Source organism: Erithacus rubecula (assembly GCF_903797595.1).
Source record: "Erithacus rubecula genome assembly, chromosome: 12".
Taxonomy (NCBI): domain Eukaryota; kingdom Metazoa; phylum Chordata; class Aves; order Passeriformes; family Muscicapidae; genus Erithacus; species Erithacus rubecula.
Window position 1 is genome coordinate 9,832,827 of NC_136664.1, and position 27,597 is coordinate 9,860,423.

General features: G+C 48.5%; 2 protein-coding genes across 2 annotated transcripts in view; one reads left to right on the forward strand and one right to left on the reverse strand.

Annotated features, from left to right (window-relative positions):
- LOC306807113 (uncharacterized protein) overlaps window positions 1-27,597 on the forward strand; it is a 237,198-nt gene that overhangs the window by 193,772 nt on the left and 15,829 nt on the right. The window lies entirely within an intron of this gene.
- On the reverse strand, window positions 23,499-27,341 carry IRX5 (iroquois homeobox 5). Its single transcript, XM_079316402.1, has 3 exons — window positions 26,649-27,341; window positions 24,973-25,378; window positions 23,499-24,746 (listed from the first exon to the last, which is right to left on the reverse strand). The coding sequence occupies exons 1-3, from the start codon at window positions 26,895-26,897 to the stop codon at window positions 24,001-24,003; spliced, it is 1,401 nt and encodes a 466-aa protein (XP_079172528.1). The 5' UTR covers window positions 26,898-27,341; the 3' UTR covers window positions 23,499-24,000.

Sequence of the window (27,597 nt, forward strand, 5' to 3'; positions counted from 1 at the left end):
TTAACCAAAATATGACCCAACTGTAAATTTAGGCTTTCACAGTCTATCCCCACTGAAGGTTATTTTATGATATAGCAGCCTTATGACGTGTAGCTCTCTTGGCTGGTGTTCCACTGGCATTCAGTTCAACCAATTTAGAAATTCAGAGGAGGATGCAGGATTATTTGCAGAATGGATGCACTGAAAGACATTATTCCAGTAACAGTTCATCATACAAGAAAAACAGGTCAGTTAGGAATGGCAAAGATACTGTTTCATTTCATTTTAAGATAGGTACCCAGGCTTGATACATTTTCCAAATTGCCAAATGGAAACAGTCTTACGAGTGTACAGTGACCCATCTATTCACTCTTTTTCACTCCTGCTTTGCTAAGGACAATGCAGGATCTTTGTTTATGCACCCAAAGCTATATATCTCTTTGTTTCTAATCAGTGTGTGCACACATGGTCTTTAGCTGCTGTCCTGTGTGTGCTCCCTCTCCCTCTCCCCAAGTTCTTGTCACCTCCAGCATTTTATCTTCTGCCTTGACCTCTTTAAGTTGGAGCAAGGCAGGTTACTCTAACAGTGCCAGTACTAGATCTTTATTAATGTGGTTCCTTGTGGCTGAAATGAGGTGAGGAGCAATTGTGGGAGCAGCTGAGCAAGCAGATGAGAAGGGAGAGCAAGTTGCAGCAGAGGGAAGTGGTGAGCAGGTGGAGGATGGGGCGAGCACCTTTCAGGTAGGGTGCCTGTAATCAGATAGGCTTGATGAACACATCTGAATTCTTAGCTACTTCCTGTCAACAAGGGAAAGAGAGAGGTGCAAGAGGTGTTCAAGGCATGGAATTTTTCTATCCACACAGATCTTGGAAATTCACTTTTCAATTTTGTTAATTTTGTTATTACTGCAATTGAATATGCTTATGCTAAATATTTATTTATGTACAGCCTAGTTGCCTGCAGTATTATTTTTTGAGCTGCTTTAAAATCATTCCTGCCTCTCTTATGTTGGGATTTCAGAAGTGAGTACTGTGTCCTTTGGGAACACTCTGCCAGTGGAGCATGCAGGAAGGGTTTTGACGTGCTTGGCCACTAATAGAGTGTTCTTTAAATAAAGCTCCAGGTTGCATTAGACTTCCATCATTCTTGATTTTGTTCCAAGCCATTCTAATTAATTACTTACTATCATATTATCAGAAAAAAACTACTGAATTTCAACTGCAAATTACCTTTTTCTGTGCATTTTGTAGAACAGGAAGCAAGGACCATGTTCTGTTGTAGCAGTCTTAGGGACCCTATTTGTCCATGTCAATCAACTCTGCAAGATGTATTTTTCAATAAGAACATCTGTCTTTAGAGGAAAAAAAAAACAGCCAAAACCAAAACCAGTAGGATCCAAGCCTAAATAATTAAGGCCAGAGCCTTAGCTAGTGTGAACAGGAATATAGAAATCATGGGATACACAGCAGATGTTACCAGCTCAACATCAGCTTTTTTTATATTACAGCTGTGATGGAAACACTGACCGTATGTTACAAGTAACAATTAGACTTTTCATATATTGTAGTTGGTTTACTCTTTCTTCTTTTTTTTTTCTTTTTTTTTTTTTTTTTTCTCTTTTCTACCCCTTTCCCCCCTTTTCTTTTCTTGCTCTGTGGAATTATTTTATTAGAGTTCAAGATCTGGACAAGTCAGGCATTCCTGATAAACCTCTGTTACCAGAGCAGCACTTAGTCATAAAACTTCAGAACAAAGGGAATGAAAAACATATTTCACTATATTTATTTCCTTCAAGTCTTAGAATAGACCAATATTCTTCCTAAAGTTCTTTGCAAGCATTCAGGTATAATTTGGGTGAGTTAAGTATAGAGACAAAAGGGTATGTTTCAGCTACATGAAAGAGGTTTATATTGTCATTTCAAAATGGAAAGTGGGGTATGCATAAAAAAATATGTCTTGCAATTTAAAGACTTTGTTTTGGCTAAACCATTACTGGACTGCTCAAAATATTGGCTGACAGCACAGAGAAGGAAGGAGGTGACTTCAGCAAATGCAAAGTTTCTCTTACACGATACCTAAAATGAAATATAATAGATACCTTTCAGTACATAATAAGTCTCTCAGGTTAAACTCCTGCTCAGTTTCCACCTGACCTTTCAACCCAGTTAAGGAAATGTTAGGTTAAAGTAGTAGATTCATTTATTTGAGTGAGAAGTTTTATCCTTAAACTGGGAGACTGAGTTTAGGGCAGAGGCCAGGAGACAAATCTGAGAGCCAGTGGCACATTTTGGGGGGGGTTGGCTCCCAGGATGTTGGCAGAGGGTGTTCTTACTGTGCCCACTTCCCCAGAGCTGCAAAGGGATGCTCACAGGACAGCACACCCTCCATTGACATACCTGAACAGCAGAGCCTCCATACCAGGGTATTTTCTGTATGCAGAGAGAAATTGGGATGACAGACAAAACATGGGTCAAAGAGGAAACTAGACTGAATAAATGAGAGATGAGATTGAGCTGGAGCAGTTGTGCAAAAGAGCATATTTTCCTTCCTTTAAGATAGGGGTTCTTGCAATTGGCTTGAGCTCAGTATGGAAAATAGATTTAATAACTTAAATAGGAATAGAGACATGATATATTCAGAAGAAATATATGCAATTTAAGACATATCCAGTTTAAGGCCTCTATACCATTCATTCCCATTGCACAGAGGTGAGCTCCACACAGTGCATGAGGGATCTGCTTGATCAGCTGCAGGGACAAGGCTGCGAGAGAGATCCGAGCGTGGCAGGCACTGCTTTCAGCTTTTCTGGCTCTGAAAGTTACTCTAAAAGTAGAGATGATGAGACAAAGGTAAGGTAAAGAGACTTGCTCAGAACAGCAGGGTGCTGTGCATGGATTCTGTGCATTAAATTAGAGGGGTTTGGTCTTCCTGTGCCAGGACTTGTGGGGATGCTGTACCAGGTATGTAGTGAGGAGCAGACTGTGTCTGATTTTATAGTGTTGCATGATAACAAATTCAGGCACTGTGGACTGAGCTGGACTGCTCCAACCTGCAGTATTCAGTGGTCATTCTTGCAGCTGCAAGGTCGAGTGCCTCCTGAGCCCCTGTGTTTTCTCTCATGGACACAACAAGCTGCAGCTACATCTGATGGCCAAGGCTTTGCCCCATAATCCCTGGCTGCTTCTCTTTGCTTTCCTGCAGACCAATTCTAGGATACAGCTGTGCAAGTGTGTGAATGAGAGATTAAATTTTGCTGATAATTTTATCACACAAACTCTGTCTGTTTCCTACCTGATGCACTTTGAGACTAAGATAAATCATCTAATCAGTTTTGTAGATTCTCTGCACTTAGCTTGCTTCATGTGGGCTTTGGAAGTGGGACTACATTAAGAGTAGTTTCCTTGATGCACAGTTAAAATCAGCCACTTTTATAATTTGCTGTTACCTGTGTGAATCTCACTAGGCATAATTAATTGTAAGAGCCACAAAAGAACTGCCTATGTGTGACAGATATTTTTTTCCCTTGTAACTCATCTACTTAGAGAACCATATAACTGTGGAAACTGTAGGAGGCTTCATACCCCTCCTGCTCCTCAGGACTTGATCTGCAGTTGCCAGTGAGCACAAGTCAAAGGAGATTGCAACTGATTCATCAGCTTCATGAATGCTAGCAAAGAAGTAGAAGTTGATAAAATAATTAATCTTCATTTGGCAAACAGGAAATGAAAAGATTAATGAAATTTTTTGGCTGAAATTGCAGATTCACCTACTCTTACTGACCTCAAGGTGACAGCCATATGATGGAGGGAATATAAAGCTTTTGGGAAACAGAGTTCTTGGAGCAGAACTGCTTTCTTCCAGGAGGACAGTGGTGTATTTCTATTTCAGAAAGGACTGAAGGTGACTGAGGAACTTTCTCAGCCCAGGCCACTCATCACTCTGGGCTGTATTGTAGTATCTCCTCCAAAGTTTAGACCTTTACAAAAGTGTCAGGGTGTCAGGGAGATATCTCTGGTCCTCCAACCTCAGCTCCAGCTGCTTTTCCTTCACCCTCTGAGCAGTGTAGGCATCATCTGCTTCCTGCTGAGGTGTCCCTGAGAGCCATATCCCTGTCCTGGGCTGGGACAGCCACACTGGGGATAGTGAGGGCTCCCTCTCTGCCCTCCCTCCAGGCACACTCTCATTCATTCATTCATTCATTCATTCATTCATTCATTCATTCATTCATTCAGTACACCTATAAAAGCACGGTGTGGGAGGCTGGGATCACAGCAAGCCTGGCAGAATTGCAGAGCTCTGGAGGAGAAGTGAAGTTCACAAAGCAATTCCTCATCCCACCCACAGCAGTACCAATCTCAAGATGTGTTATTCTGCAGTAACATCCTAGCAACCCAGTCAAATAGAACATTAAACATGAGAACAGAGAGTGCATCTTAGAATTACCCTGAAGCATGCCTGAATTAATTATGCCTCTTAATTTTTTGGATAAAAATCAGGTGCTTATTTCATTATTTATAGCAGAAAATCAAAACTTTACTCTTTTGTTTATGATGATGATGATTCTGCCCAGATTGTGTTGGTTTTCCTGCTATCAACAGCAGCTCTGGAAAGCTTGATATCTTTCCATGCTTTTAGAGAGCCAGGAATGAAATGGAATTTCCCTAGACTTAAACTGTAGTTTAGAAATTTTGAAATAAGAATAAAAAAATATTAAATACTTTTAATTTTGTATGATTGGAGGAAAGAGAGTATTTTAACCTTTTATTTAATGTGTGAAATAAGTTGTAAATAATTATGTGGACTGTATACATCACAGAAGTGCAAACTATTTACACATTAATCTTGAAAACACTTTTGTGAGACAAATATGTTGGCTACTCTGCTAATCAGTTACAGGAAAATTGGATTTATCAAAATGAGTACTTACCCTATGACCAAAAGAGGAGATATATGCTGCCATTTAAATTTCCTGTGATGATAAATATACATTTAAAATACATGATTTGCCAAGCAAATATTATCTAGAGAATTAAAAGTGGTATGGAAGGGTAGTGTATTCTCCAAGCATTTATGCAGGAGCCTGTGCACACTCTAAACTTCAGAACAGCTCACTTAATTTCACAGTGAGTTCCCTTCAGCAAATCAAATGCAATCTGGCAAACTGTAACATAAAGCATTTCTGTAATCTGCATGTAACATAGAACAAAGAAATTTTTTTAAAATGAGAAATCTGTTTCACAATTATATCCCTTTGGCTTTTCTATCAGTAGAAATGTCCTGCAATCAAAGTTGTGCTGCTTTAAATCTGAAATATTGTAGTGATGGATGAGTCATGCCCCTAATTTAATAATATGAGCCAATGAAAATTGAAAGGAGGTGCTCCCTTCCAAAGCTTGTTTAATGCTTCCCAGCCTCCTCCTATTTAACCAGAATGTTTGCATTTATTATTATTTTCACCCATCTCTCAGTCCTCATTAATATTAATCCTTGCATCCACATTAATATGAGCTGCAGGAACTGTAGCATGGTACTGCAGAGTAATTGTGTTTATAACTGTAAATACAATTGATTGCCATATGAGAATGAACTTCACATATAGGGTCTATTACACTGGGAAGAAATGTTTTAAGTGAATTCCAGTGTCACCTAAATTGATAGTTAAAGGTATGAAATTCAGCACTGATAAATGGAAATGCTTTTTTTACACAACACATGATTTAACTGTGGGCCTGTCTGCCACAGCAAATTGTTCAGACCAAGATTTAGGATTCAGATTTAGATGTTTATATTGAAATCAGAAATACCTAATGTTATATATAATACAACACATAGTGAAAAGGATATTGAACCACGTGTTCTAGGATGTAAATCAGTCTCTAACTGCTGGGGAGCAGGATATGAAAGCAAGCTGCTTACATCTGCCCAATAATGAGCTTTTGCATATCTCCTGATATATTAAGTGCTGGCCAGCACCAGGCAAGAGATGCTGCTTTGGTTCAGACACAGAACCAATAGTTTCTAAAGGTGCTGTCTAATACTCTTCCTAGCAGGAAGATGTTGCACCCCAATTCTTTAGTCCAGGCTCAGAAAAGCAAGGTAGAAAGATAGGGCATCATTCCATTTTTCCTCCAAAGACCCCATTTAACTTTCCTAACAGACAGGAAGGATTCAAGACCAGTCTGACTACTTCTTTTGTAAATTTAAGATCTGAAACTGGTCTGCAGAGCATGTTTGCATCCCTCTGATTTATGAAGGCATGGAGTTGAAGACCAACACCTTTGAGAGAGAGGGAAGGTTGCATGAAAAAGCTTTTGACCCAACACTGTGTCATGCCTCTGCAGCAGATACTTAATAAAATAAAATCTTATGATAGGCATGACAGAAAAGTGTGTAATTTGGGCACCACTGAAATAAAATTCTTGATTATTACCAGTTGCTACTCAGTGATTTGTATCATGGAGGGATCTGATGGCACACAAACTGTCTGTGTTCCCTTTGTTAAACCACAGGAGATAATGCTTTTCTGGTCTACACCTAATGTGTTAATTCAGTTCACAGGATCAGAGTAGAGCTAATCAGAAGTAGATGCATTGTTATTGTGCACTTCAAGTGTCTATAGATTAGCTACTGCTGGCCTCACTGTCTTCTAAAAACAACTTGGCCTTCACAATTATGCTATTTTACAAAGTGGTCATCACCACTCCAGTGTAAATTGCCTGGGGCAGCTTTCCTCTTTTTCCCACATCTTTTAGCATCTTTCATTTTCAAATGTTTTACCTCCATCTGCAAAGTCATTAAGACATTTTATAAATCTCTGGTACAATAACTAGCTTAAAAAAGATACTTCAAGTGGATTTGGACTATGAAGTCATAGCTTAAAAATGATGCTACGTGGTAGAGCCAGGAAGAAAATGGAATTTATGTCCCTGAAAAGATGCCTGATTTTGAAATAATGAGAAATGTAATTATCCTGTAATTATCTATATTTATCATTATCCAAGTACTCTATATTATTAACTGGTGGCCCTGGATGACCCCCAATATGCTGGGAAGGTGTGACCTCTTTTTCTGTTTTGAGTTAATCACAAAGCAAACACTTAGAGATGCTTTTCTTCTGCTACTAAGAAATACCTCTAAGAGTGCCATGGGAGATGCCATGGCAGGTGTAAGTCAACCCCAGCAGTTCCAGAAGTCTTTACCCATATCCCACCACGTTCAAAGGGGTGGCTGAGCATCTCCACCCTACTACAGCTGAAAGGGAAGATGCTTTTACCCAGCTGACAATCAGCAGCAGTGCAGGTTGAAACTGCCCAGTATTCTCAAAGTCACCACCATTCCAACATCATAGTGTCTTCAAGAGTGTAGAAGCTGCAAGTCCTAGGAGGCAAATATTCTGGGCTGCTGGTAAAACTGGAAGAAGTTAAGCAAAGCACAGATAGGACATTCTGAAACTGGAAATAAATAGTGCAGTGATTTGTAAAGCATTAGCAGCACAGGACTATCCTGCAGTACAGGGTGAACACTCACAAAGCCCAGATATATCCTATAATAACAAATACAGAGCTAAAGTAAAAGGAGAGGGAGCAATATGGTTACTATCTGATAATATATCTACCCTCTAGCCACTGCTGAAAGACATTCTAGCTCACAGTAGATTTAAGATGGATGAGAAGTTTTCTGTCAAACAGGCAAGGCTTAAAAGAGTAGAGGAACTGAAGGTTTGATCTTTAACACCAGATGGAAAAAGAAAGATGAAAGAAAAGTTAATCAGAGACTTTTCTTAAGCTCTACTGATTACTGGAAAGCTTTTGACATGGTCTGTAGTATGCAGAAGTGAGTGGTGAGCCTTGATATTAACCAGCTCACCTAACAGTTTTTTTTCCCCCTGAGTTTAACAACTCAGTCAGTAGCCTGCTGGTGACTTACTACAGTTTCCACTGCTAAAACTGAAAACTCTTTTTTTTTCTTCATGACCCTCCCAAATGGCACTAGCAAATTTTTCCTATAAAAGTCCGTCTCACCCCTTGTGAAATAATCAATGAAAGAAGATCAAGAAAAGAAGTGATGATCATCTCCCAGGATGCAGAAACTGCTTTATGAGCAGGTGCTTTAGGTGAGTTATTTAAAGAATGAGGACCCAAGTGGCTTTTGAGCAGATGATCTCTGTAAAAGTTTAGTGCTTTTGGTGCATTCTGAAGAACTAGTTCCACTCCTGTTCTTTAAGCCACATGGGACAATACCCAATGTACTGGACTGTGCAGGAGGAGACAGCTGCAGGGCTCTGCTCATCCTGAAGAACTGAGCAGCCCTCAGGTATGGGCCAGTCCTTGGTTAAGTGTCCCCCCCTCACCTGGAGGAGCCAGGAGCACATCAATTATCTCAGTAGAAGTGGCCAGCACAGACTCAGTGCCCTGTGTGGTGAAGTCTGAGGTATTTTGAACCAGAATTACCCAGGCTGCTGGCAGGAGGGATTGCACCCACCAGATCAGTAGCATTCATTGCAGTCTCTCTGAGACCTAAAGTGATAACCCAACAGATCATCTCTCTAGCCAGCCCAATGACTTACAGCCCCACAGAGCTGCTGTTCATCCTCACAGCTTCCTGCACAGGAGAAGATGAGGATGATGTTATCAGGAGTTTGCATATGGGCAACGGATGCACAGAAGACAACAGGATTTGGTTCAAGGTCACACTGTCTGTCTCAGAACTGAACCCCTTTAAACACAAGACCTTTCTACCTCATTCTTATATCTAATGTCTATGAATATATTTTTCCCTTATGGTTTAAGCTGGTCCGTTGGTTCCCAACTTTGAAGCAGTTTCCTGCCTTTCCATGGCATGAATTTTGAGCTCCTCCATTGAAAGCATATGGGCTTTTCCTAGCAAGCAAGTGAATCTACAAACTTGGAAAGGCATGTGAACCAGAGTTTGAATCTCAGCCAAACAATTTGTTCTGGCTTTAATCAAGATGTCTTCTTTTAACTTCAAATATCGTTTTTTAAAATCCCATATCAAAACTTCTAGTGTCACACTATGAAATCAATAAATGCTACCAGTCATTCAACTCAGAAGTACTTCAAAGCAGCCTGAGTGATAACCATTATTTTATTTTTAAAAATATTCATCAAAGAGATGCAGTTAATATGAAGGCAAAACAAAATTAACAGCAACAAAGAAATGTGTCAGTTACATTTTGAACTTGCAGAATACCACAAACCCTGCTACCAGTTTTGCTTTTAACGTTTCTCTTTTTTCATTCCTATATTGATACATTTAATATTTCCCTTTTTCTCCTCTCATTTGACTAGCAACTTAGTTGTGCAAAAACTAATTTTAATGCATTCATTTGATTAATCATATATTTGATGTTATTTCACACCTTAGAGAAACAGATTTTTGAACCTGATTCTCCCCCATAAAGTGTGTGAGAAACCAGTCCAGGCTGAACTGTGCAATTTAATTGTGTATTGAAGTCTCATCAAGTTCAGTGGCTCTATGTTTAAAGCTAAGTATATGATTATGAGCATTCCTGATTAAGGGTCATGGATTTTTCAATGGAAAAGCAAGGGAAGTATTCATGAGTAAAGTTGCAATGCAAGAGTTTTAAGCCAGGGATTTGTTCATTAATTATAGCAATCACTATACAATTTAATTGTGTTTGTAGTGGTGCTTAAGAGATAGTTGGATAGTGTCTCAGAGATAGTTGGACTGTAAGGATTTTCACAAGTGATTGTTTTTTTAAGTATTCATTTACATTTTTTCTTAGACTCAGGAAGAAATTGCGAATAGTTTTACAGGGGTTAGACCTGGGTTTTGTTAGATTCAGGTCACTGAAGTCGGATATCTAGCAGGGAGAGGCACATCTCTATGTAGCTTTGGGGGAATTCCTCTCACCTGGCTTTCAGTGTCCACAGCACAGGCACCTGCTTTAGTCCCCCTGGGCTCTCCTCACAGGCAGCAGAGCAAGATCAGCACTTTCAGTGTGTCAGTCCTCTGGTTTGTTTTAGACGTTGATTTTGGGAGGAAACGAATCATGTTGCAAAGTGCCTTTTCTCCTGGGGACTGTGAAACGGTTTAGGGCTGAGATGCACTCACTCACACCTTTTTCTGTTATATGAGGTGCCCTACTGTACCTCCCTGGCCTCCCTGCAGGCCTCTCAGAGATCCTGTGCCCCCTGGGCATAGCTTGGATGTCCCAGAGGAATCTAAGATGCCACAGACGCCTCTTTTTAGGTGAATGAATCCCTGCCAGATGCCAGTGCTACATCCAGGTTGGAATCTATGCAAAAAGGTGCATATTCAATGCCTGGAGATTTAGGCCAAACAAAACCTGGGAACATATTCCCCAGGAAAAAGATTCAGGGAAAACTGTGGCAGCAGCTCTTGTGTTTTTGAAGTACAAATCTTGGCATCTGACCTCAATGGCTGAAAATTGAAGAAAGAATGTCCAATGGCTTGATTCTCAGTTGAAGCTCAGGATTTCCAGTGCACAGTGTTTAAAAATGTTAAGATAAAAACTGGAGAGAACTACGTTACTGAGGTGTGTGAGTCTCAGTTTTGCTCACTATGAAAAAAGGCAGAATGAGACTAATTAGCCAGTTGTCACCTCCTATCTGCCCATCCTGGGTGAGACCACAACACTAACATGTCTTGCTGTCCTGTGATGCTCCATGCTGCTCTGGGGAGTTTTCCTGGCTGCTCCACTGCTGGGGTTCAGTGGCAGAGAGGGAGGCCTCCCCCAGTGAGCCCCTGGGCTGTCTCTGCTGCTGGTGTGCACAGCTGTGCCAGCACAGCTGGTTGGTGCCCTGTGTGTGGTTATCCAAGATATATCCAGCACACCGTGGTGCTGTGAGCTGTTTGTGAGTTGTGGCTCCTGTTCAACCCAGCCTGGCCAGTGCTGGGGGCTGCCAGCCCTGTGCTGGCCTCGTGCCCCTGGCAGGAGCCCCCCCTGAGTCTCTCTGCCCATTGATTTTCACACCCAGTGGTGGTCCCAGGCTGCTGGGCTCTGTCCAGCTTCAGCACCATCCTTGTGCCTCCTCAGCCCCGTGCCAACCTAAAGCTCAGCTGCAGTTTGTCCTTGTTGGAGATGCACTTCTGTCCCTCTCCACCTCCTCCTCCTCCAGCAGATTTATCTGGACGGGTTGAGGTGGGGTGCTTACTGACACAGCTCCTGTGCCTTGGTCTGCAGCTTTCACCTGCTGGTGTTGATTCCTCAAGGAGCCTCTGACGAGATGATGGGTATCTCAGTCTCTGCATATTTTTAGAATAAGAATAGTAACAGGTAATTCAAATACAGGGTAAATCCACTCATATGATTTAAAAAAGAAAAAATAAAAAAAAATAAAAAAGAAGAGGTAGCCAAAGAATAATTAGTTTAAATGAAAAGCAATGGAAGTATATCTACCTGAGTACATTGTGCTAGGAAAATTTCCAAAATGGAGTATAAACAGCTTTCTCAGCACCAAGTTACCCTGCCTGGGGCTTCTCATGTTTAACAGTTGATTAGTACTGCCACTACCAGTTTTCCATCCTCTTGTGCTCTTATTCAGTGATAATCACCAGCTAGCTCAACCTGGGTCATCCAGAAATGGAACCAAAAGCTAGTGCACTAGTTGCATGAGAAGCTGTTGAGAATCGATTGCTCCCAAGGAAATGATACCATGAATAAGAAAATGGAAAATTGAGTGTAAAATGTTTTAATTAGTATTTATCCATGTCTGTGTCTTATGTTTTTTAATTGCAGCTAAGTGACTATAGCATACTGTGTAGCCTTATCTGCTTTGGTCTGTAATATTTCTTAAAAATTAAACACCTGAGGAACCTTAACCTCTGTGAGGATCATTAAGACCCTGGAAGAAACCCAAAAGGAATGTTCAAAACCTAGGTACAAGATGATTATGGTTTGGAGTGATACACTTCACTCCTGGCATGGGACTGGAGTAGAGTTAGGGTGGGGAAGGGCTGGCTTTCAGGGCAGTCCTGTTCAGAAAGTCTGTCTGTAACTGGTGTCCAAGCATCATCTCTGGCTAGAAAGAAAAGGAATTTCACCAAGGATGCTTCAGCAGTGGCTGGTGAGCTCCAGGAGGGACTGTCCTTTAGGTCTGGCAAGCAGATTTACCTTCAGTTTTCCAACAAGTCAGCCCATTGTCTGACTGAACTTTTTTCTAACCAGGAATTCCAACGGCTTTGTAGTTTAGTTCATTGTTCAGTACTGCTGTTTTGGGAAATTTATGAACTCTTTGATGCTCTCCTCTCCTTACGAAAAGGATTTAAGAATGGAATATTGTGTAACAATGTGAATGCTTGGCACAACAGCCAGTAAATAGGATGTTTCTTGCTAGCTACATGATTTGTGGTATGTTTCATCTTCTATCTTCCATATCATCATTTTTAAGTGTCTCTGTCCTTTAGGCATTTAGGCATTATACTGCCTTTGCCAGCAGTGTGGAAGTGACCATGTTGTACCCAAGGATCTGCTGAGTTCCAGCTACTTTCCCCACCGTGGCTGGGGTGCAGGGCACTGGAAAGGCAGGAGCTGAGGGAAGGGGGAGGCTGAGCACAGATGGGAGGCCGGGGATGCCCCAGTTCTCACTAAGCTGGAGAAGAACTGAAGTTTGAAGTCTGATCTGCACAGGGAACTGCAACTTTGCACAGGTGGCTGGAGTGTTCTGGCTGTGGTGAGGGCAGCATGTTCATGCTGGAGTGTTAGTGCAGGAAGAGTGCTTGTATTGGGAAAGCTTGTCTCTGAGATGGAGCATGGAGACTAGACAGCACATGAGCCAGCAGGGTGCCCACATGGCCAAAAAGGCCAATGGCATCCTGGCTTCTATCAGGAATGGTGTGGCCAGCAGGATTAGGGCAGGGATTGGCACTGAGTAGGCTGTCCCTTGAGTGCTGTGTCCAGTTCTGGGTCCCTCTGTTTAGGAAGGACATTGAGGTGCTCAAACACATGCAGAGAAGGGCAGCAAGGCTGGTGAAGGGTCTAGAACACAAGTCCTGTGAGGGAGCTGGGGCTGTTTGTCCTGGAGAAGAGGAGGCTCAGGGGAGATCTCGTCACCCTCTGCAACTCCCTGACAGGAGGGTGCAGCAGGGGAGGGGCAGCCTCTTCTCCCAGGAAAGCAGCAACAGGGACAAGAGGACAGACACAGCCTTAAACTGCTCAAGGGGGATTTAGGCTGGACATGAGGAAGAAGTCCTTCACTGAAAGAGTGATTGTGCATTGGAATGGGCTGCCCAGGGAGGAGGTGGAGTCACTGTGCCTGGAGGTGTTTAATACAAGACTGGATGTGGCACTCAGTGCCTTGTCTGGTTGACAAGGTGGTGTTAGGTCATAGGCTGTACTCCATGATCTCAAAGGTCATTCCAGCCTAATTGGTTCTGTGGTTCTGTGAACCCCTGGAACAGGACACATCTCAGTGCACTGGTATCTTCTAATTTTGATCTAATCTGTAAGTGTGTACATTTAGGATGGCAGTGGCAGCATGGAAGGAAGGTCCTCGGCTGTAACTAAGTTACTGCTCATCAGCTAATGTGTTTTCATGAACACTGTTGGTTTGCTTTTCGTACCTGCTAATGTGATATAGTGAAGGCTATTTGGTACTGAGCATGCAAAGCTAAATTAAGCCTGGCAGGCAGCCCAGGGAGCCCTGCCACGTGTCCCAGCTGCTCACGGCACTCACGGTGTGAGTCCCTTTCCCCAACTTTGCTGCTGCACATTTTTCTCCAGCTTCTTGCAAACAACAGAGGTCTTGTGGTCAAGAACTTCCTCTTGATTTGGCATAGAGTAAACACATAAAGTTTATGAAGAGGATTTCTTGCAAAGATGGGCTGAGTTTGCAATTCAATTTTTTCCCTTTTTTTACGTTGTTTCAAAGATGATTGTGCCAGACTCCTCCCTCCACAGGTGAAGTCAGCAAATTGGTGGAGACATTACAGAGACTGACTTTCAGAAAAAGGGGGAAAACTGATTTTATATTTTTCTAATTCTGAACACCATTACCCCTCACCTCTGAACCAAGAAAGACTTTACGTGGTGTCATAATTTAGCAAATTACTTCCTCAAAGGAAGGTCAAACATTTTACCATTGGATCAATAGGAAGCGACTTACAAATCATGTGTATTGATCATTGTAATCATTCAGAGGAATGTAGGGCAGACACTAAAATCACATGCACTTAGTCTTAATTGCCCACATTAAAGCAATTATGTCCCAAAACTGTCATTGTCTAATGCTATGCACACTACCCAGCATGGTAACTTTTAGCCATACATATTTAATCATAAATCAGCCTCTTAGGTCTATTGCACTAAAGACTTACAATATTGCTCTAATTATGCAAATATAACTATGTCTTTTTTCATCAATGTGTAAGATCACTTTGCTTTGGGGAGCCAAGTGGAGGGAAATAAACCTCTATATTAATGCAGCTGGTATTTAATACATATATTTTATGGCTGTGCTATGTGTTCGTGACACAAGTACTTAAAGTGACCTTAAATTGCTAATGAACAGAGAGCCTTTGTAAAAGCAGTCACAGGTCAAGGACTTGTAGATAAAACTTGTTGAGAGGTACATTGATGGCAGGCTTGTGTCAGGAGAGTGCTATTTTTTCAAGGATGTTTATAAACATTATTTTCCAGAGGATCATTTCAGCTAAAAGTGTCTCAGATGAATACCAATTGGTAGAATTGAAATAAATGTTTTCTGGTGTTGTAAACATTAAGGTGAGTGCCTTTTTTCTTTGGTCAAGGAAGCCAGTGTGTTGTCTCAGGAAAGTTTTGTTTTGAAGAACTGAAAGATTGGTAAGGAATATACTCCTTTTACCATTTCAGAAACTATTTCTAAACAGATCTGAAAAATGAACATTCTTGGTATGTTATATACCTTGTATTTTGCAAACGAGAATGTTTGAAATCACAATTATTATCTAAAATGGAACAGCCAAATTTAAGAATTTCTCAGAAAATATGAGCTCACATCCCTTAAAATTAAGGAGAGCAATTCTCCTGCCTTCCTGGGCTGAGATCTAGACTTGCTTCAGTCAATTCCCAAGCAGCTTTCCAGAAACATCATCTAATACAGCCCACAAGATAACAGGTGATGGAAAGAAAAAATTACAGAAGAGACTGCATTGTAACATGAGAGAGCAAAAGGAGTTTCACACTACTTCATCTACAGCCTGCTTTCACTTCGTGCCTCCCCTCTGAAGAAGTGCAGAGCAGGCAGTGCTCTGGCTCTGCATGCAGAGCACAAAGGCAAGGTGCAGAGAGGGAAGCCAGGCTGCTGGGACTGCCAGGCACCTCCGTGTTACCATTTACTGCTCCTCTGAGCCTTACTGGAGCCTGAAGCATCACATCATCCAGCAAGTGTTGATCACATCAGTAGTTCTGCAAAATGTTCTTGCACTTTCTCAGTCTTCAGCATGGTGGGCTGCTGACTTACAGGCCTAAGGGTACTTCTGTGAGACCTCAAAAGGTAATGAGACATGCTGCCTTTTTGGCAGCAGGCTCCAGATAAGGCATGTGCATCTTCACTGGGAGATGTGCAAGCAGCAGGTCTCTCAACAAGCTTCAGAGCTACAGGAAGAAGGAACTGTGCATGGAAGCTGAGAGCTAAATTGATTCAATCCTGGGAAGATGTCTGATTTCAGATCTCAGGCAAACTTATTTAAACAAGCTTTTGAGAATGTCGGCAACATTTCTAATCTTTAGGGGTTCTTAACCTGTTCAAAGCAGTAATGTGTAGAGCATAAGATACCCTGTAGGTCATATGTGTATCCAGGTGGGCACTGAATCAAAAGTATTTTAGTATGGGCTTTTAAAAGAGAGAAAGTATATAATTTCTCCCAGAAGCCCCTAGCCCCAAAAGAGTGATTCAAGCAGTGAACACTGAACAGAGGAGAAAGCTGTTTCAGTGGAGGAAAAAGGACATAAAATGTATGGCTCAAAATGGTTGCACCAAATCTGATCAGGGCTCCAACCATGTTACATGCTGGCCCTGGATATGGCCAGTTTGGGGGTATATACTCTGTGTCTCCATGCACAGCTGGGGTGAGGTGCTGCAGCGTGCCTGATTGCTCAGGAATCCCAGCACTTCCCGCGCTCACTCGCTCTTTCAAGTAGCGATGAAGTTGTTTGGCTGGGTCCTTTATGAAAGTTAAAATTGGTTTGTCATTTTCTTTTCGTTTCTCGCACCTTATCTAGTTTCTACATTCTTCCCACTTCAGTAGTCAAAGTGATTGAAAGCCGAAAACTGAGCAGATCTGTCCCTGCAGCAACTTTCCTCGCGTTTCTCATTTACCGTTTTATCAAACGGGCTCTTTGTCTTTGCAGTCCCCTGATGTTGCCTCTGTTACACGGTGATATTCTTCAGGTCATGGGGGTTAAAAGGGGGCTAAAAAGGAGATCATATTGGACTTGCTTTACACAGACATGTAGCATTAGACCCAACGCCCAATAGAGGAAAGATATACTACTCCTATTTGATGAGCAGCAGGCCAATAAATTCATTAATCATCATTTTATGCCTCATCAAACACTACCCAAGTTCCTCCATGGGAGTTATACAAATTAGCCACTGAAAAGGCAGTAATTTTAGTTTAGCTAGGTAAGTGCTTTTTGATTGCCTTCCTGAACAATGCTTCCCTTGACAAGCTAATAAATCAGCCCTTTCTGAATCAGAAGTGCAGCAAGTGCGAACAATAACTCCACATAGTTTCTCCGCTGATTTCAGCTGGAAGGCCTAAGAGGATGATCTGGGATCAAAGTCTCTTACTTTATTGCAGAGCAAAAGCTTTCTTTATGAAGAAGAGCTACAGAGAAATGAGGGAAGGGGGATTTTTTTAATCAATTAATGAGAGAAAAAGTCTTGAAACAAAAAGGAGGCCTAAGTCTCCGATTGCAGGGATGCTGGGAGGCCGGCAGGGCAGCTCGGGCAGGAGCCGGCCCTGCCGCAGGTGAGACTGGAGGCACAGGTCGAGGGGCTGCTCCTGTGGAGAGCTACAGATTACCAGGGCTAGTCAGAATACAGACTCTATTTAATCTGCGACCAATTGATTCCTTGAGTGTTTCAGGTATTTGTAGTGTAGGTTTAGATTTGTTGGGTGGCTTTACAGTGGGAAGCCTTGAGGCTGTACTGTCTTATCTTTTTTTCAAATTGCTGCCTTTGACAGTATCGGGTTTTTTTTAAACTTGGCCGTAAATCATTTCACTAATCAGCTGTCACCAGCCAACATGCATACATTGGCATTCAGCCGGAGAATTTGTTTTGGAAGGCCTTTAGCAACAAAAACTATGTTTGTATCAATAACCGTCTGTTAATGTCTCATGCATACGGATGTAGAACACGAGGAGGAACAAGGGGAGACGGCAGTAACGGAGACCAATTTTGGTGGAGGGAAGAGGGGAAGAGCATTAATTGCCACGGAGGGCGCAGCCTCGCCCGCCCGCCGCGCTCGGGAGAGGAGCTCCGTGCGGCACCTGCGGCCGCGCCGAGCCGAGCCGGGCCGGGCCGAGACCCCGCCGACCCTCCGCGGCGGAGTTCGATGCGTCCCTCTCCCCGAGTCTAGACCTGAGGTATTTTAAGTACAGTGTGTCTCTTCTCCTCTTCATTAACTTTCCCTCCACACATCACTGCATGCCTCTGAAAATAACTTGGCAAACTGGGAGCCGTTTATCTCTTTTATCTTGGGACCTGATCCAATTAAATAAGTGCACATTTACATTTGCATCCATCAGCCATGAGCGTGGAGAGGTCTGTGGTTAGCTTTAGGCAAATAAGAGCCAATTTCGGGGGAAAAGAGGTATCAGGACGAAGCCGCTCCCTTCCCGTGGCGGGGGCAGGATGCTGCCCGCGCAGCACGGCCACGGCAGAAAGAGGTGCTTATTGCACAAGTGCCTGCATCAACCCCAGCCGGGCTCCCGGCGCGCTGCGAGTTCGCACATGCTCTAATTATAACAGATGAGTAACGCCGTGCGGAGGACATTTATTTTCTGGTAGTTGGAGGTGAAGAGATCCTCGGCTGAGGAGGCTGGAAGCGCCCGGCGGGGTACGACCCCCGCATGAGCCTCACCAGCCTCTCGTAGTGTTCGGCCCCGCCGGGATGAACCGGCAGAAATTTCCCTGACTGAAAAGTGCAGGAGGAGGCGAGAGGGGCACGGCAGCCCCGCCCGCCGCGGGCGCCCCTCGCCTGCAAACTGTCCGTGAAAATAGCGCGGGTTGCTCCCGTTGAGAAACGGGGTTTTTAGCGAACGCCGCCGCCCTAGAAGAGTGGACGGTGGCCGGAGCGGGATGGAGGTGACCCGGCGGGACCGGCCCTGAAGCCGCACGGCGCCTTTGCGACCCCCGCTCCTTCTGCCCCTCCCGGGGGACTCCGCGGCCGCTCAGGGAAACGCTTCTGCCTTCGGGAGGAAACCAGAAGCGCCCATGTTGGGGGCCCCCGTGTCCCAAGTGCCAGCGTCAGGTGGTCCCGTGGAGGTGTCACCGAGGGTGCTGGGCGCAGCGAGGGAAGCTGAGGAGGACTTAGGTGCCGGGGCTCCAGCCGCAGCCTCGGCGCAGGGGAAGGGACGGGGAACGGCGCTTTGGGGCTGCCGGGGGCGGAGGAGGCGCCTGCGGAGCGCTCTCGGGCGAGAAAAGGCAGAGCCTGCGCAGGAGCCTCTCCCGCGGCCGCCCCGTCGGGCAGGGCCGGCAGCTCGGCCAGGCGCGGCCCGATCGTCGCTCGCCGGTGCCGGGCCAGCCCTGCCCGTGGCACAGAAAGGTCCCCGGTCTGAGTCGGGCCGCGCCGCCGGGCGACCCCTTCCGCACCCGCGGAGGCGCGGTGGAGGAATGCGGGGACAATGCGCCATCTGTCACCGCCGGGTCGCGCCGCGGCCGGGAGCGCCGCCGAGGGCGCTGATTTATGCTGAATGCGCCTTAGAAGATCTCGATGTAGACTTTGTCTTTCTCTGTCAGAGCCAAGTAAAAAGAAACAGCTGGCCTGAATTTTTAGCACCCATAATTAATTAAGAGCTTCATTCCTGGGATTTGATGATTCAATAAAGCAAGACCCTTATTCCCCTATGTGATTCCAGTGAATATCTACTCCACTCCAATCCTTTTGGGTCCCAAGATAGGGCAGATTAACACTCTTTTTCTGTGGGAGAGAAGGGAAAAAATGCCTCAAGATTGCATCTGAGGCGCACACAAAAGGTAAATTCAAAACTGCCACTTGTTCTCTGCAAAGGCTCCTTATTCTCCGCCATTGATGTATTTGTGCCAGGTTTTAAAGAAACCAGAGGGGGGATGAGGAATTAACATATTGCTCATTTGGAAAAACAGCCGGTTCTGGTTTTGGTAACACTTGTTCCCTTGCCAGCCACAGATGTCCTTACTAATAATCGTGGCAGGTCACAGAAAGAGGGGAGCGGGAGGGGGGTGGCTGGGGGGGCGGGCGGGCTCCCCGGCACTCCCGTGCCGCTCCGAGGCTGCCCCGAGCCTGGCTGCTGTGCTGGGGCGGGGGAACACTGCGGGGCCGAGCGCACCGCACCGCACCGCCGGCTCGGGAATACCCCCGGCTGCGCACCGGCGCTGGGCGCCGGCCGGACCTGGCCATGGAGACGAGTTTTCCTTTGTTTTCTTTCGAGGGGAATTTTTTTTTCCTACTAAACTAGTCTCAGTTTTAGGCTGAAGTTGCTGTACTTTTCCCTACTGCAAACCCCTGTGATATTTTTTATTCTCCTCCTTTAAACTTGCTGACCGTGTGATTTCCCGTGTTTTCTTGGCGGAGGGGATTTCACGTAGTTCCTCGGCATGACAAGAGGAGATGCTGTTCAGAACCCCTTGCCGGGGCGGGGGAGGTGTGCGGGGGGAGCTCCAATAAGCCAATTAGACGCGACCGCGCCGTCCCGGCCGCCGCGGAGGCTCCGCGCCGAGCGGGAGCCCCGTAGGTTAATCGTGACAATTGGAAAGGCAACACTCGCGGGGAGAGCAGCGGGGGGGATGTAAACACGGTCCGGGGTGTTGAGGGTCTAAATTAGGATTTGTTTTGTTTTTAAGCGTGAAAGAGGAAGCAGCAGGGCTGCGCCAGGCTCCCCACCTCTCTCGCCCTCCGTCCCTGCAATTGAGAATCAGGGCTGGAGGTACAAGGGGCTCCCAGCCGGAGCTGGGGGTTGTGCTGGCTGCGGATCGCACCCCCAGCTCTGTCTCTTTGCTTCCAGGACAGAGAATTTTGCCGTGGATGGGATGGATGGGACCAATGGCTGCAGCCTGGGCTCACAGCCCGCCTGGGGTCCTGTCATCCCGGGCGCGCTGGGGTGTCGGTAGGCCCGGGGAACGGGCACGGCTGACCTCGGGACTCTTGCCCGGGTTTCTCCGCGGAAGCCGCATCATTCCCCGAGGACAGGGCACTTCTCTCGGACGGGCGGGGACGTCTCCCCGGCTCCCCGAGGCGAGCTGCGCTCCCTGCCCGGCGAGCAGCCGCTTTCGGCCGGGAGCTCCCGCTTGTCCCCTGTGGGGTCCCGGATCCTCGGACGTGTCGACCTGGAGACTGAGCTGTTCCTATGGCCCCACGCGTGGGTCGTGCCGGGCCAGCCAGGCCAACTCGTCTGTCGGGTTTTGGGGGACTATTGGACTGTCACCTACGGGACAGGGTGCTGCATCCCCCGCTGCACCCCGTTGCCACCTGCACCGCTCGACCCGCGCCGTCGAGGCGGGGGGCGTGGGGGTCGGGTCTCTCCCTCCCCATCAAGGGCCGTGCCGTGGGGTCCGGGACGGAAAGGGGAGGGAGCGGGCACGGTAAGGGGCGAGTGGTTTCTTCCGAGAGCGGAGCTGCGCACGGCGGAGGCTGGGCCGTTCCCACCTGCGCCCCTGGGCAAGCACTTGCTGCCAGGAGAGCTGATGAGAGCCCAGTCTGGAGCACCCCACGACCAGCCCCGCTCTTCCCCTCACCTGCCCAAAAAGCGCTTAGCAGCAGCAGCGGAACCTTCCCTCCCCGAAACTCCCCGGGCTGCCCGCAGCCCTGCCCGCGCCCCGGGAGCGCTCCGCTCCCCGAGGGACAGTCGCTCCCGGCCACTCCGAAGGCTGCTCCCGAGTAACCTACGGCAGCTCTGATTGGCAGCAGGCATTATTTTTATTTTAAGATATCCTCATTTCTTTTTTTTTTCTATTTTTTTTCAACAACAAATTAACATGCCAGAGGCAAAAAAGACGAACGCTGCCCCCTCCCCCTCTGCTGATACGGAAAAGAAACTGGTAAATTCGTGCTTATGTTAAAGAATAGCTATACAGTATATATCTCCTGTGGCAGGGGAAAAGGGTGATGAATAAAATTGTTGTATGAAATCGTTTGGGCTACAATAATAGTTATGGTTTAAAATAGGCGACAGGCTGCAACCTAAAGGAAACGGTTAATTCCCTTAGGAATTTATACATCAAACGAAAACCGTATTGAGATCGCTAATAGACCTATTCAGAATAGCCCTGAGTATAAGGAATAGGGCTTTTGAACGAGCGAAGCTCCTAAGCTGCTTTGGAAAATAGCTTTCTCAGAGATCGGAAGATCAGCTGTGGAAAGGTAGCACGACAATTTAAAAAAAAAAATCCATAGCTGCATGAATAATTGAAACCTATTTATTTTGAGGTTAGTCGGTTCTCCGCGAAACCTGTTGTCTCGGGAGCGCGGTCCTGAGGGGCTTTGTCGCTCCCTCTAGCACAGGGCGCTGGGGAGTTTCCCCGAGTTCAGCCGGAGGCGATCGCCGCCGGGGGACGGGGCGGGAGGGGCCCGCGGCGCTTTGCCTCCAGCCCCGCACATCGGGGCTGCTTCTCCCCGGGCCAGCTCTACCGTGCCCCTCGCCGCGAGAACTTTATCCCGTTTTAAACAAGGCAGGTGAGTCCAGTAAAGCTCACTGCTGCACGAAAAATACGCCTTCCTGCGGATCTCACAGACTGGAAATTATATATCCAAAGAAAGAATTCGAGCGTTTTTTTAAAAATCATTTATCATTATTAAAATGACAAAATAACATACTATTATCCCAGGAATATTTGATTCTTTGCACATTCAGTTGAAACAATTTCGATTTTAAACCAGATTATCTACAAAAAAATCTTATAACCTAGCGAACATAGACTGCATATTTAAAACCCAAAATACAAACTACTATTTAAATTCCCGTAAAATGTAAATATGCATGAATAAACCTGTTACAGCTAATAAATAGCTCTGACAAAGTTGAAGAGATTACAAAATAATTATCTGTCTCGTAAAGAAAAAAAAATCCAAGCAAACAGAGGGGTGTCTCGGCAGCAGCCCCAGAGGTCCCAGTCATACTCCCATCACATCAGCAGTGTCGATGGCAGCATACAGCTGACACCCCCAAAATCCACACTGAACGGGGACACACCGATCCCCGAAGCCGGACGCCGCAACAGTTCTCGCCGTCATTTCTCTGCAGGGGACCTGGGCTGCTGGGGCAGCAGCACGAGCGAGAAGTGGCTTTGGAGGTTCTGCCCTGAGGAACCCCTAATCCGCTCGGGGACCCGCTTCCCCTGCCTTGGGCTGCGGAGCGGGCTCAGGGCGCTCTCTGTCCCCGCACCCAAGGGGACAGGGTCTGGAGGCTGGGACTGCCCCGGCGGCGCGGCCCCTGTCCCTCCGGCAGCCGCGGCTCCGCGGGCTGAGCGCGGAGCGGAGCGCGGCCCCGCGGGACTCCCGCACGGCCGAGCGGGCGGCGGCAGCCAAAGCCGGGCCGAGTGTGACACCTACCTGCCAGCGCCGGCAGCACCGCGCCCGCGGCCGGCCCTGCGCGGGGCTGCGCGCCCGCGGGCCCGCCCCGAGCCGCGGGCCGGGCACGGGGCCGGGCAGCGGGGGAAGGGAATGGGGCCCTGGCGGCCCCCGCCGCACCGAGCCCCTCTGCCCGGGCAGCCGGCGGCCCCGGCTGCCGCCGCAGCACCGCTGCTGCAGCGACGCGGGCTAAATCTGGCAGAAAATCGAACTCATTAGCAAAGTTCACCAGCTGATTGCTTTGCATAAAACACGACACTGATTGGAAGTAATTAGGTTAAAAGATGGGACTGGGCTTCGATTTGGTGTTTCTAACAAGTGCTTTTGTGCGTGGCCTGATTTAAGCCTTCACCTCTGGGAACAGCGTCCCTCCCGCACCCGGCCCCGTCCCGCTGCCGCCGCCGCTCGCCTCTCCCGGCCCGCGGGCGGCTCTCGCCCCCGGAGCCCCCCGACCTTTGAAAAATTTCTTGTCACTTCCAAAAAGGCTTCAGGTACTACTGTGAGGTCCTAAATGGAGCCCCGCGTCTCATTTAAGACGTGCGTTTATTTTTCCTCAGCACATATCTGCCCGTTGCAAAAAGAGAGTGGTTTTGATTCTGTTAAAAATCTCTTTTAATTAAATATTTGCATTTTACAAAGGCGGCTGCAGGTTTGTTTGGTTTTTTTTTAATCTAATACGTATAACCTATTTCCTTTTTTTGTCTCGTTTTTGCATCATAGTTTAACTCACACCCAATGAAAAAAAAACAATAGGCATAAAAAATTAAATTAAACTTGTATATATATATTTTAAAACTATGAAACAATTCGGAAAAAGACACAGAAATGTATATATTTATATTACGAAAACAACATTAATGCCTGTACAGTTGTCTTGATTTCATAATTTACTTCAAAGATACTGTATTATCAATTTAAATACAAAAAAGCTACATTAAATATACAGAATAAGATTTAATACAAATCTTTCTTCTTTGTGTGTGTGAGAGAGAGCGTGTCACTCATTTGCTTTTCACTTGCTTAAGACATTTCTGGGCGGTTTCCACCCAGCCATTTCAAATAGACTCTATAAACTTTTGAAGAGGGTGCTGGGAGGGAGGGGGGAGCTGGTCTTTTTCTGTTTGTTTTGTTTTTCTTTTGGTACTGGAAAAATAACTGCCAAAGCAATTTATTATTCTCTCAAATAAATTAAAAAAAGGGAAAGAAAAAAAAAAAAAAGGAAGAAAACCACAGTCCCAGGAGGGGTTAGGGAGGAGAAGCCGATATTAAATGTTGGACATACCTTTCTTCAGTTCGTAAGGTGAGTCTTTGCAAAGGTCTACTTGGGACTGGCTCCTGATCATTTTAGTGTCTTTAGCCAAGCTCTCGGCTCTGCTGAGGACAGTCTGGTTTAATCCATTGAAGTGGGCGCCGGGGGCGGCGGCGGCGGGGCCGCCGGCGGGGTGCCCGTGCAGGGCCCCGAAGGAGCCGTAGTTCGTGTAGCCGGGGTAGAAGGGCGCCGTGTAGTAGAGCGGCCGGGGCAGGACCGCCCCGTTGGGGAAGGGGCACTGCGCGGCCGGCGAGCGCGGCCGCGGCGGCGAGCGGGACGGGCCCCCGCCGCCCAGCACGGCGGGGCCGGGGGGTGCCGCCTCGCCGCCGGCCTCCTTTGCCTTGTCCGCCGAGGTGGCGATCTCGGCCAGCGACCAGAGCTTGGGCTTGGCGAGGGCCGCCTGCTGCGGCGAGTGGATGACGGAGGCGCCGGTGGCGGCGGGCAGCAGCGGGTGCAGGTCGGCGGCGTGCGGCGGCCCGGCGGCGGCGGAGGGCGGGCGGTACGGCGGGGGCTCCTCGCGGCCCGCCGGGCACGGTCCCAGCGGGGAAGCGCCGGGCGCCTTGTGGGGGACGGGCGGCCCGTCGAGCCGCTCCTCCGCTAGCTCTTTGCAATCCGAGTCGCTGAGGCCGCTCTCGGCCTCCCGGGGGCCGGGGGACTCCTGGAGGCGCTCGCAGCCCGGCGCTGCCTTGGGATCCGCCGCTCCTGGTAGGGGGAGAAAGGACAGGGGTGGGGGGGCAGCTCTCGGGCTCGCCCTGCGCCCCCAAACCCGCCCACCCACTTGGCCGCCCACCCCTCGGTCCCCGCCGCAGTCAGGCCCGCAGCGCTGCCCGCCGGCTCCCCCCGCCCCGGGGAACAGGCCGCACCGCACCGGGCCGGGGGCAGCCCCGAGGGCGCGGCCGCCGTGACCCGGCCGAGCCCGCTGTCCTACCTGTGTCCGGCGTCCCGGGGTCGCCCTTCTCCTCTAGTTTCTGGGGCTCGTCCTCGTCGTTTTTCTCGAGGTCGATGTTCTCCTCTTCCTCCTCGTCCTCGCTGCGGTTTCGTGGGGTCCAGGTCATTTTGTTCTCCTTCTTGAGACGCCGCCGCGCGTTGGCGAACCAGGTGGAGACCTGGGTGAGGGTCATTTTGGTGATGATGGCCAGCATGATCTTCTCGCCCTTGGTGGGGTAGGGGTTTTTCCGGTGCTCGTTGAGCCAGGCCTTGAGGGTGGCCGTGGCGTCCCGCGTCGCGTTCTTGCGGTACGCGGGGTCCCCGTAGGGGTAGGAGCCGAGCGGCGCCGCGTACGGGTGATACCCCAGGGAACCGGCCATGCCCGGCGTGTGGTCGTAGGGCGAGCCCTGGGGAGAGAGGGGAAAGCGGCCCGGCGGGGCGAGGTCAGCGGCCGCGGGGCGGCAATGACAGGGCAAAGGCAACGCCAGGGCCTGCCCGCAGCCCCTGCCCGCGCCCCGCCGCCTCTCCCCCGGCACCGGGCCCTGCCTGCCTTCTCCCCCGGTTCTTTCCCAGGAGGAAGGGCCCGGGGGCTCTCCGGGGCCGGTAGTCTCCGACCCCAGGAGACCACCGGCTGCCGGCAGCAATCCAGCGGTTCTCCCCCAAATGCAGGAGCGGAAAAGCAAGTGGGCAGCGCGGCGTGGGGGCGGACAGCGGCAGGGGGACCGGAGCCTTTCCCCCCCGCGCTGCGATCGCGGCAGACAACCTGCCGGGCCCAGGCGGCAGGGCGGGCTGGGCCGCTCCTCCCTGCCCAGGGACGGCAGGAGGGAAAAATAAAGCGAAGAAGAGAGAAGAAAAGAAGATAAAAGAGAAAAAGAAAAAAAAAAAAAAAAAAAAAAAAAAAGAAAAAGAGCGAGAAGAGGGGCAAAAATAAAAAGGCAAAAAAGAAAAGAAGAGGGTTCAGAAAAAGGAAAGAGGGAACTGTGAAACTCTGCCCTAAACATAGAGGAGAAGCTGAGCCGAAGTGGCCGGTTTTTGAGCGGAGCTGCGGGGCGTTGGCTGTGGCCGCAGCTCCGCGGTGTGGATGTCCCGCACTCGGACTGGCCCCGCGGAGCCCCGCGGGCGCGCACGGCGGCGCAGTGCCCTGCCTTCCCCTTCCCCTTCCCCGCGCAGCCCCGCGGAGCAGCTCGCGGCCACGGGGTTAGAGCTCTGCAATATTTAAGCCTAATTATCGCCGTGCAGGGGAAAGTTGCCTGGATTTATCTCCCGGATTTCTCTCATCGCCGACCGCTCCTGAGTTCATTCCCTTTTCAATCACAACAAGCTAATTGTTGCAGAACTATGACTGGTGTTTTATTTACACTTAATTTAATTTTTTTCTTTTTTTTTTTTACGGGAATGAAACCGATCCCTGCCTGCCCTGGTCCTGCTCGCTCGGGCCGTGCCGGCGACTCCCCCCACGCCCGGCCCTGCCCGCCGCTGCCGCCAGCAACAGTGTGAGGCAGGGCACGGCGGCGATGCGGGAAAGTTGGGCGGCGTGGCGGGGAGCCGCGCTCCCTTTTGTCCCCGCGATCTCAAAAATAAAATGGGAACAAAAAGCAGGCCCGGGAGAGGGGGGGCGGGCGCCCGCGGGATGCCGTCGTGCCCGGCGCGGTGCCGGCTGCCCGCGGCTGCTCTTACCACGTAGGAAGTGAAGGCGGCGGCGGCGGCGGCGGCCGGGTCGGTGCCGTACTGGAGGTGGGAGTTGTAACCCGGGGAAGGGGCGGTAAAGGCGGTAGATCCGGCATAAGGGGAAAAAGCGGAGCCCGAAGAAGATCTCCCAAGTTCATCGGTCCTGGGTCCGGAGATCACGCTGGTGCTGTACGCCGGGCAGGAATAGAGAGCCAAGGACGCTGACGGCTGGTACAAGTAACCCTGAGGATACGACATGGCCAGGCGCACACATATACCCGGGAGCCCAAGGCGCCGGGAGGGAGCCGCCGCGCTGCCGGGCTGGGGCGGCTGCGGCCGGGGCTTCGCGGGCGCCTCTCCGCCCTCGCCAGCTGGGCAGCGGCGGCACCTTGCTCTGCGCCGGGGCTGCTGCTCCGCTTTCGCCTGCAGCCGGGCACCGCTTCCTCCTTTTTCTCCCCCCCTTGCTTTCCCCTCTTTCCCTCCCCCCTCCTCTCTTTCTTTCTCTCTGTCCCCCTTGTACTGGGGGGCTTTTTTTTTTCCCCTTCCTCCTCGCTCTCGCTTTCCGAAGGGTCCTGCCAAGATGCTAAGTTGGAAATTGCAGCTCCTGACGCCTTCAGCACGGCCCGGCGAGGCTCCTCCTTCGCGGGGTGTTGTCAGTGGAAGGACTGGCAGGACCCCGCTGGGCTGCCGCGGCCGGGCCCAACCAGCGGGAGGGCTCCGCGCTTCCCTGGCCCTCCCCAGCGCTCAGAGGCTCAAGTGCGCCGGCTCCTGGATTGCAGTCACCTCCGAGCCATTTAAGATCAGCTCCAACTTTCTGCATGTGCTAAATACCGTGCGGAGCCGCGTTGTGCCGGAATGCAAGCCAATCAGTATATGAAAAAAAAAAAATAGATCTTTAATAAGATTTATTAGCCGCCCGGCTCCCCCTCTGCACATCCACCCCTCCTAGTGCTCTCTG